Source organism: Anomaloglossus baeobatrachus, chromosome 9 (assembly GCF_048569485.1).
Source record: "Anomaloglossus baeobatrachus isolate aAnoBae1 chromosome 9, aAnoBae1.hap1, whole genome shotgun sequence".
Classification (NCBI taxonomy): domain Eukaryota; kingdom Metazoa; phylum Chordata; class Amphibia; order Anura; family Aromobatidae; genus Anomaloglossus; species Anomaloglossus baeobatrachus.
The window spans coordinates 40,762,842-40,773,612 of NC_134361.1; the positions used below are offsets into that span (position 1 = coordinate 40,762,842).

Here is a 10,771-nt window from a genome sequence, read left to right on the forward strand (position 1 = left end):
TTGCGACATCGCTACCGATATATCGTCGGGGTCACGTCGTTAGTGACACACATCTGGCACTGGTAGCGACATCGCAACGTGTAAATGCTAGGTGCGACGATGAACGAGCACAGAAGCGTACAATATCGCTGATCTGTGTAACGTTGTTCATTTCCATAATGTCGGTTCGACCGCAGGTACGATGTTGTTTGTCGTTCCTGCAACACCACACATCGCTGTGTGTAAACCCGCAGGAGCAACAAACATCTCCTTACCTGCCTCCACCGGCAATGCGGAAGGAAGGAGGTGGGCGGGATGTTATGTCCCGCTCATCTCCGCCCCTCCGCTTCTATTGGCCGGCCGATTAGTGACGTCGCGGTGACGTCGCTATGACGCCGAACACACCTCCCCCTTGAAGGAAGGATTGTTCAGCGGTCACAGCAACGTCGCCGACCAGGTATGTGCGTGTGACGCTGCCGTAGCAATAATGTTCGCTACGACAGCAATCACCAGATATCGCATGTACGACAGGGGCGGGTGCTATCGTATTTACTTGCTTTTGGTACAGCAAGGGTTAATAATCTCTTTTCTTTGCTGGTAGTTCCTGATTATGCCCCTTTCACACATCCGTTTTTCACCATCAGTCACAATCCGTCGAATTTTTTAAAAAACGGATCCAGCAACTGATGCCGCTGGATTCGGGTTTTTTTGTCATTGACTTTTATTAGCGACAGATTGCGACAGATGGCCTCACGTTTCGTGCAAGCCTTATTAGTGTGCATGTCTTATGCTAAGCAGCCGCCCCTCCCCCCTAGTGTGGAGGTTGAGTGGCTGTGACATCAGCATCTTGCACCTCGGCTGCAGCCATCTGTATGAGGAAGGCTCACCACATTCTGTGTGTGCACATATCATTTGTCTTGGCTCCTTTTTGGTGTTTTTTTGATATAGTTCTTTGTGGTTTTTCCATCTATTATCTATCTAGCCTTTTATCTATCCCTTCATTCATTCATTCATTCACTCATTCATTAGTTCATTTATTCATTCCCCTATTTATCCCTCTATCTATCTCTCTGTCTCTCTATCTATCCCTCTATCTATCTATCTATCCCTCTATCTATCTATCTATCTCTCTGTCTATCTATCCCTCTATCTATCTATCTATCTATCCATCTATCTATATCTAGCTTTCCATCTATTTTGTCTATCTAGCTGCTTCCGTGTTTTGCAGTCCGCAAACGGAAGGCACACAGATGACACACGGATGACACATGGCCCGTAAATGGAACGGATGTCACACGGATACCACACGGATGCATCCATGAAAAAAATGGACCGTGTTTTGCGAACCGCAAAAACGGAACAGTTATGTCAATGTTGCCTAAAAGATAGAGTCATCAAGAATTTTCTTTTATTACACTATCAAATTCATGGACTCAAAGGGATCATGGGATAGTCAAGATTAACACTTCAAAGGTAAAATGAAAAGCAAAAGTCCAAGAAAAATGCAAGATTGAACAGATGTCTGCTTAGATTGTTCAAAATATACAATTCATGTTTATTACCCTCTTTTATAAAAAAATTGTCAGTGTCATGGGGGTCTCCTTACTTGGGAGATGTGTGATAAGTTTGGGATCTAAGGGGGGCTTTACACGTTGCGACATCGCTACCGATATATCGTCGGGGTCACGTCGTTAGTGACACACATCTGGCACTGGTAGCGACATCGCAACGTGTAAATGCTAGGTGCGACGATGAACGAGCACAGAAGCGTACAATATCGCTGATCTGTGTAACGTTGTTCATTTCCATAATGTCGGTTCGACCGCAGGTACGATGTTGTTTGTCGTTCCTGCAACACCACACATCGCTGTGTGTAAACCCGCAGGAGCAACAAACATCTCCTTACCTGCCTCCACCGGCAATGCGGAAGGAAGGAGGTGGGCGGGATGTTATGTCCCGCTCATCTCCGCCCCTCCGCTTCTATTGGCCGGCCGATTAGTGACGTCGCGGTGACGTCGCTATGACGCCGAACGCACCTCCCCCTTGAAGGAAGGATTGTTCGGCGGTCACAGCAACGTCGCCGACCAGGTATGTGCGTGTGACGCTGCCGTAGCAATAATGTTCGCTACGACAGCAATCACCAGATATCGCATGTACGACAGGGGCGGGTGCTATCGTATTTACTTGCTTTTGGTACAGCAAGGGTTAATAATCTCTTTTCTTTGCTGGTAGTTCCTGATTATGCCCCTTTCACACATCCGTTTTTCACCATCAGTCACAATCCGTCGAATTTTTAAAAAAACGGATCCAGCAACTGATGCCGCTGGATTCGGGTTTTTTTGTCATTGACTTTTATTAGCGACAGATTGCGACAGATGGCCTCACGTTTCGTCCGTCGTTCGATGGATCGGTCGAAAAGTGTTTGTCCGGCCAACGGAGACAACGTCCACAGTAACAGTTTTTGTGTCCGACTAAAAAACGGACAAAGACGGATCTGTCACCGGCCGTCGTTTTGTAAAATGGAAGCCTATGGGCGCAGGATCCGTCATTATCTGTAAAATGACAGAATCCGGTGACGGATTCCGTTGTTTTTAACTGAGCATGCTCCAATTATTATTTAGCCCCCAGCTAGTCGATTCCGTCGAAAAACTGATCCGTCACATCAGTTTAGCCACAATCTGTGACGGATCCGTCGATCTGTCGAGAAAACAGATTGTGAATGATGGCAAAAAACTTATGTGTGAAAAGGGCCTTAGTCTTATCTCAGGTGCAGCCTCTGGAAGCTGCTGAGGTCATGCTGCTTGTGTGGCGCCCTGGAAAAGCCAGGACGTCACAGATACTGCAACAACACACCCCACACCCCGGTTAGGAACATCTAAGTCAGACACAAATCCTTGTTGCCTCCCTGCAGGGGCTGATGTCCACACCAGGTGGGGTGGAGCCAGGCGGTTGGCTCCTCCCACTGAGGAGTTCACAGTCCTGGAGGCAGGAAAAGAGGAGAGAGGAGTTGGCAGTTGAGTGTAGAGTGAGAGTGAGGGAAATAGTAGTGGAGGAACTGACTGGCCGTGTCTGGGTACGTGGCCCGGGCACAGAAACAGCAAGGTTGGCAGACGGTGGTGACCGTCTGCAGGAGAGACTGATTGACGCACAACTGTAAGGACTGTGAACGGGCGGTGGCCCGCCGGTACCGGATCGGGGAGCGAAGAGAAGCCAGCACCATTCGGCAGGGCCTACGGACCCCGACCAGGCTTGGAGTCGCCGTAAAACCAGTCAAATCCGTCAGCGACGGGAACCTCCGGGGTTTCCCAGCAACAAAGACCCGACTGAAGGCAACCGTCCAAACCGTGAGGGAGATAGAGCTACCGCCAGAGCTAGAGCTCCCAGGGCCAGAGCCTGCGGGCAAGAAGGGACTCTCTTAGCCAACATACCGCAGGGGAGCGGGTTCCCGGTGGGAAGCCATCGGGGCCGAGAACATAACACCGGTGCAGGGAGAGACAGTTACCGCCAGCCTACTGGGAGTAATCGTTGCAGCCGTCTGTGGGACTCGTCCATCCAGCCGTTTGTTTTACCAGAGACTCCGTGTGCGTTACTGGCTGAGTAAGTACCACCGTGCCGTCTGGCACTGCGCTGCCCCGCGACCCTGCACCTGGCCAAGCCCCGCAACCCACCAAACAGACAACAACTCCGGGACTGCCAAAATCCCCCTACCCACAGAGGGGAGAGAAACATCCCAGCTGCTCCCTGTCATCGCTCCCGGGATCCCCGTACAGAGCAGCGGTGGTGCCCCAAACTCACCACACACCGTGGGTGGCATCACAAACCGACATCCCAAGCACCAACAAAACCCCCCTATCACTCACGGGTGAGGAGCGCCGCTCGAGTCCCCGGATCCGGCCCACCGCTCGAGCCACCGAGCAGCAGCGCCGGACCCGAGCGTGGTGAGCGCAGCGCCCCGCCGCCCGCCACACTTGCAGCTCTGGTGCTTGGCTTCAGTTAACTTGGTTAATTCTTTTTTTGCAAAGATTCCCCTGTCTGTCTTCCTTCCCCTATGTCCTATTACTGTACTGGTGAAGTCTACTGCACTCACTGGCCTTTGCACTACCCAGGGTGAGTGGAGGAACAGCTAGGGACTAGGCACATGATGGCGGCGAGTGGAAGGACATGCCTAGAGACATTAGTCACAGGTTAGTGTCAGATGGTGACCCATCTCCCTCTCCCCACAATAATGGCATTTCTACTCCTTTTCTATCCCTGTTATAACCTCTATGTTGTGATATGCACCAAGCGATCCTGTGTCCGAGCGTGACACAAACTTAAGCAAGAGAGGTCTAAGATTTAAATATCACATTTCTTAACTAGAATGTCTTGTTTTTGAGGACTCATTGTATCTTTGTAAAGTTGAGAGGGTCTATTAATTTTATGAATGCAATGCTTCATATATCCCATGATGGCGTTATAGGGAAGGTGAGCACTTGTTACCTGGTTTCAACACAGTCATAACAGTTGATGGCTGGGGTTGTAAGCAGTGAAGCCTTTTAACTAAAGGCCGCTTTACATGCTACGATATATCTAACGATATCTCGTCGGGGTCACGTCGTTAGTGACGCACATCCGGCCTCGTTTGACATATCGTAGCGTGTAACACAAATGAGCGACTGTGAACGAGCAAAAATACTCACCTTATCGTTGCTCATTGACACGTCGCTCATTTTCAAAAAATCAAACGTCCTTCTGTGCTCCGGTTGTTCATTGTTCCAGAGGCAGCACACATCACTCCGTGTGACACCCTGGGAACGATGAACTACAGCTTACCTGCGTCCCGCCGGCAATGCGGAAGGAAGGAGGTGGGATGTTACGTCCCGCTCATCTCCGCCCCTCTGCTTCTATTGGGCGGCCGATGTGTGACATCACTGTGACGCCGAACGTCCCTCCCCCTTCAGGAAGAGGATATTTGCCGCCCACAGCGAGGTCGTTCGGGAGGTAAGTACGTGTGACGGGGGTTACTGAGTTTGTGCGACATGGGCATGAAATTGCCTGTGCCGCACAAACGATGGGGGCGGGTGCGATCGCACATGCGATCCACGAGAAATTGATACGTGTAAAGCAGCCTTAAGCCTTACGTGTGCAATCTCTTTAATTACAAGTTATTGGCCAATGTCCATAATTCTTTTTATTTAATTGTCCTGGATCCTTAAAAGTAATGTAATACGACATCCAAGAAGTGTGATGAAAAAAAAATGCAATAAGCAATATAAGAGGACTAAAAACTGGTAAACGATATCTGACTCAATACTCACCTTCTCCTTTGGTAAAGTCGTGGAATGAAGCATAATAGGCTCGACCACTGAACTCTTCTGCTTTGTCAATGAAAGTTTCTTTGAGGGCTTTATAACTACATAGCACAATAACAGGTTGGGTCCCCTCATATATTGTAAATATGTCACCATATTTTTTCGACAACTAGGAGAAAACAGAGAATTAGTTTGACATCAACATGACAATGAAGATGGGATTCAAGTTATCTTCAAAACCAAGCTTTGGCTTTCTATGGGAATGTACATTTAAGAAAGATTTAAAAAGCCAAAATGTCTTATGAATAAATTATTTGTCCCATTCAAGAGTCTCACAATAGGGGTACGCTCACAGGAGCATTGAAATCGGATGAGTGCAATGCAAGAAAATCTCGCATTGCACTCTGAGCCATGTCAGTCAATGAGGGCGAGCAGTTGGTCAGATTTTCTTGCACCCACATTCTGGATGCGAGAAAAATAGCAGCATGCTGCGATTTTCTGCGAGAGCCATATCTCTCGCACCCATTCAAGTGAATGGATGTGAGAGAAACATCAGACTGCACTCGGATGTTATCCCAGTGCAGTGCGATATATGCACAGGCTGACAATGGAGGAAATGGGGGGGTTTAACCCCTCCCTCTCCTCTGCAGTGCCCGCCCTCAGCTTCACAGCTGTGACCCAATTGCAGGATCGGGTCACAGTCGCATGACACTCGGCTCATACTCGCAGCAGAGCCTGATCCGGGGGTCATTAGTATATCGCATCGGATGGCATACACTCGTATGAGTCCAGCCTAGCTTTGAGACTACAGAAGTATCGACTTCCTTCCTTTGTCAGCCAATTTCCTTTACGAAGTCTTAGGGGTACTTGGCACACTACGACATCGACTACGACATCGCAGCTGCGATGTCGGTGGGGTCAAATTGAAAGTGACGCACAACCGGCGTCGCTGTCGACATCGGAGTGTGTAAATCGTTTTTGATACGATTAATGAGCGCAAAAGCGCCGAAATCGTATAATCGGTGTAGCGTCGGTCATTTCCATAATTTCGGAAGGACCGATGTTACGATGTTGTTCCTCCTTCCTGTGGCAGCACACATCGCTGTGTGTGAAGCCGCAGGAGCAAGGAACATCTCCTTACCTGCGTCCCGGCTGCAGTGAGAAAGGAAGGAGGTGGGTGGGATGTTTACGTCCTGCTCATCTCCGCCCCCCTGCTTCTATTGGCCGCCTGCCGTGTGACGTCGCTGTGACTCCGCACAACCCGCCCCCTTAGGAAGGAGGCGGTTCGCCGGCCAGAGCGACGTCGCAGTGCAGGTAAGTGCATGTGAAGCTGCCGTAGCGATAATTTTCGCTACGGCAGCTATCACAAGATATCGCAGCTGCGACGGGGGCGGGGACTATCGCACTCGGCATCGCTACCATCGGCTTGCGATCTCGTAGTGTGCAAAGTACCCTTTATTGTATGCAGAGAGATTGTTTCCTTCTTTACTCACTTCCATGAGTGACTTCACAATATCACCGAAATTCATCAAGTGAAGAGTGCCAATGATGGGAAGAGGAGTCGGTCCAGGAGGCAACTTGGATTTCTCCAATAATATCTTACTATAATTAGCCATCACGCAAGTAATGAGAATCACCAAGAGGACGGTAACTATTGTGTAGAAATCCATCCTGTGGACAGAAATTCAGATTAAGAATTTTTAAAAATACTCCCAATTGTTTCCATAACATTCATGTACATAATTATGGCTGATCTGAAAAGACAACTCAAAGTTCAATGGTCTCCAATGAACATAGGGATGAAGGGTCTTCTGAGGCTAATTAAAACTACCACAACTCTAATCATCTAGGTAGGAAGGCTTTTCTGCTTTTTTTCCTTTCCCTCACCACCATTTATTTCCATGATCACTTTGTTAACTTCCTACAACTTTGTGGAACTTATGGAATTGTGTTCCATGTGCAGGTTCCTATAGCCCACTGACCTTGTCTGGGCATCTTCTATCAATGGGTCTTATAGCAACTGCATGGTCCACCATTCTGGTGACTACGTCCTTGTCTGCCCTGTTCTTTGTTGCCAACAGGTCACAGGTCAGGTTTTCAAAACCCAGGTTCACTTCAAACTATCCAAAATGCCATCTAGGGGTCATTCTAGTTAATAACTGCCTGTACTATTTTATAACCTCTGTGAATGCCCAAAAAGTTTCATCACAGGGGACATGGCTTTGAAGACTCATATAGGAGTAAGAAGACAATGGTGTCACAAGGTTAAGGGCTTGGTAAAAGAATGGGTAATATAAGTCCTATTACTGATGAAATGGAGATACATTGAGGTATTGTCATTGTTGACTACTTTGATATTGACATTTTTAGAATAGGTTATCAATGTCAGATGAGACACCACCATTGATTAGCTGGATATAAACCGTATACGTAAGTTCCAGCTCTCTACACTGTCAACATCCAACAGCTAGTGGATTGGTGATGGTGCTGGGTGTTGGAACCCCACCAATCTGATACTGATGACCTATCAGGAAGATAGATCATCAATATCAAAGTAGTTGAAACCCCTTTAAAGGGAACCTGTCCTTAGATTCATGCTTCCTGAAACTAAGGCAGCATTAATCAGAATCTTGTGCCGCCCCTGCAGCGGATCGAACCGCTCGGATCCGGGGGAGGTAACTACTAGTGGCTCGAGGGTCTCCGGACCCGGGGGCCTGAGGCCACACTCTAAAGTGAAAGGGGGGTATTTACAGGGGATTGGTATAGTTCGTGACGCCACCCGTGGTGTGCGGTAATTGGGAGTACCGCCGCTGCCGTTGGGAGTACCTGGGGTGATGGAATGGGGCAGCAAGATGACGTTACCCTCCACGGGTAGGGGAAGGCCCTGGGACTCTGGATAGTGATGAGGGATTGCAGTGCAGGGGTCAGTCGGGTACTCACTCAGCAATGAAGCAGACGCTGACAACAGGCTAAACCAAGTCTCTGAACGCCGTTGCCTTTCGAGGGGAGCTCGTCCGGGTCCCGTCCCCTGCAGTATTGCCGGTGGTCCGTTGTGGCCCGGTAGCTTGGAGCTGTCCGGGGCCCGCTACCCACTATGGCTAAGTGAGGGAGCCTGCACTCAGGAGCTCACGCTTGGGATTTCAGTGGGCTGCTTGTTAGGAAAGCCCTATCCCCCTCGATGCGTTAGTGCCCCCGATCTCTGAGCTGGTGGGAACAATCCATAAAGGCCCTGTCCTCCGCAGGTTAATTGCCAGGTTGCCTGAAGCTTCTCCCCGACCTAGGGTCCGTGTACCCCGCCGTGCCTTCGGTCCTGGACTGGTGGTAGGACCAGGTTGCTGGCCGTCCTCCTCAACTGGTTCCAGGCACCTAGCCTCAATCCCCTACGACGGGGGTCCAACTCCTCTAGGTCCAGACCACCGTCTGCGACCTAGTTTACTTCTCCCCTGGGAGATACAACTCCCAGCTTCCTCAGAGCTCCTCACAGTTCGAGGGCTATTACTCAACTGACTTGACACCTCCCACCTCCCTGTCTGACCCCTAGGTGGCCGGCCCTATTCCTGCTTAAACAGCCCACTGGTGTGCCTGACAGGTGTGGTGCAAAGTGTAGCTAGGATTTGTGAATGCTGGTGGAGGCAGTACTGCAGGATAGAGACCCAGAACCATGGGGGTTTGAGCCCTGCATAGGGACGGCAGATTGTGCAGAACCCTGGGACGAACTAAATAGTCCAGGGGTGTCACAATCTCACTGCATAATTGCAGCCAGGAATGTATTACTCAGAAACGTGGCAGCAGCATGACCGGCTCTCTATAACACTTTAAAAAAATAAGAGAGCTAGTCTGCCAATGGGGAAGAATGACAATAATTGCTGGCAAATATTTATAATAAATAAACATATTAAACATTTTTTGGAAACCAGACTGCCAAAATAAGCTGCACCCTTGTGATAGAAACTTGTGATAAGAGCGCTGACAACAGCAAAACTGAATATGCAACAGTTTAAAACAGAACATGATGCAAGATCTGGCCATCGAAAGTAAGAAGAAATTTCAATAAACTTAAGCTATTGCACAATTCAGTAAACATTAAATATTCTATTAGTTCTATCATACAAAGCCATTTTATTTCATCTATTAAATGTAACTATAAAATATATGATAGCTGTGGATCCCATCACTGGAACATGCGCCATTCTCAGAGGAAGCACAATGTCACATACTGTGGTCAGAGGAAACGTGGCTAAGCATACGCAGCACATGTACATCATTTTTTTTTTTATGTTTCATTTGATTCCTAAATGCAAATTTAAGGAACTTTGTTATTATGCAAACAGAGGAAAGGGGCGGCAAACCCAAGTTGAATAAAAATTAGTTTAATCTTTATTAAAGTAAATAAGTAGAGATGATCGAACTCGTTGAAGTCCAGTTCAGCAGGTTCAGCCGGACTTCAGCAGGTTCAGCCGGACTTTAGATAAATTGGGCAGTTCAGGTCTCCATCCACATGCAGCCAGCCATAAACAGATCACTTCCGGGGGTGGGTGGACGAGGGTTTTCCATTTAAAGCACATAAAGCACCCGAAATCTGTTTTTTTTTTCTAAAGTCTGTTTGGTAAAAAAACTGAACCTCGGGTTTGCGCATCTCTATATATCCATACATTAAAACCACATAAATGTGGGCATGAACATCTGATGCCTTTCAGGTGCCCAATTCTCCCTTCGTGATACATAAAAATATTGCAGAAATGGACAAGGATTTATACTTTCAAACACATGTAATTACTTAATCAGTAGTTTAAACACCAGAAACGCGTGAGATGTTGATGCCCAATGTTTCAACCTCAACGGTACTTGTTGACCTTGGATGAAGTTGGAGAGCTGGGGTCTTCTTTTTTCGTTGATATGGCTAATTCTTGCTTGTCCTCTTAGAGGAAGTTTTGTTTCGATATTGCACATTTTTGCGCACTATATAGTAACGATTGATTGGATTTATGAGAAAAATGTAAACAAAATGACAAAAACGGTGTCCTACATTTTGCCCATGACCCCATTTACTGCAGAGTTATACATGAACATACCCAACACAAATAATAATAAGGAAAACAAGAGCATTATAAGTCTGACTACATAATAGCATAATAAATCCTAATCATTAGAAGTAACACAAACCATTGACAGAGAAATGCAGGACACTTACTTTAGACTTCGGTATGTGAATTCTATCTTCTTTCTTTGCGCAGTTTTCTCTAAGCGCACAATAGAAAGCTTGAAATGATCTTCAGCTCGTGGAGTCACATGTATGTGCTGGGAGGCAGAACATTAAGAAATATAAATTCCTCGAAATCAGTGATTTCACAATGTCTCATCCAAACCTCTGCCAGAGGGTGGATGTTGGAGGATCATCAGACCAATCCCTCCAATATTAAAGGAAATGCGGTATCAAAAAATAATGCTGCACATCGGGGAGTGGGGGAAAGTAAATGTACTACAGATGAACAGAGGACATT

At 47.6% G+C, this 10,771-nt stretch overlaps 1 protein-coding gene across 2 annotated transcripts in view; it reads right to left on the bottom strand.

Annotated features, from left to right (window-relative positions):
* Nucleotides 1-10,566, bottom strand: part of LOC142251111 (cytochrome P450 2F2-like) — a 31,674-nt gene extending 21,108 nt beyond the window's left edge. The window contains exons 1-3 of one of the 2 annotated variants that reach the window (XM_075323628.1): nt 8,211-8,229; nt 6,764-6,941; nt 5,277-5,439 (exon numbers count right to left, since the gene is read on the bottom strand). In XM_075323628.1, the coding sequence (XP_075179743.1) occupies nt 5,277-5,439; nt 6,764-6,940 (340 nt within the window). In that variant the 5' untranslated portion in view covers nt 6,941; nt 8,211-8,229. Of the gene's footprint in view, nt 1-5,276; nt 5,440-6,763; nt 6,942-8,210; nt 8,230-10,461 lie in introns of those variants that run through there. The other variant, XM_075323627.1, reaches the window with a different exon arrangement.
* Nucleotides 10,567-10,771: the final 205 nt, after the last annotated feature.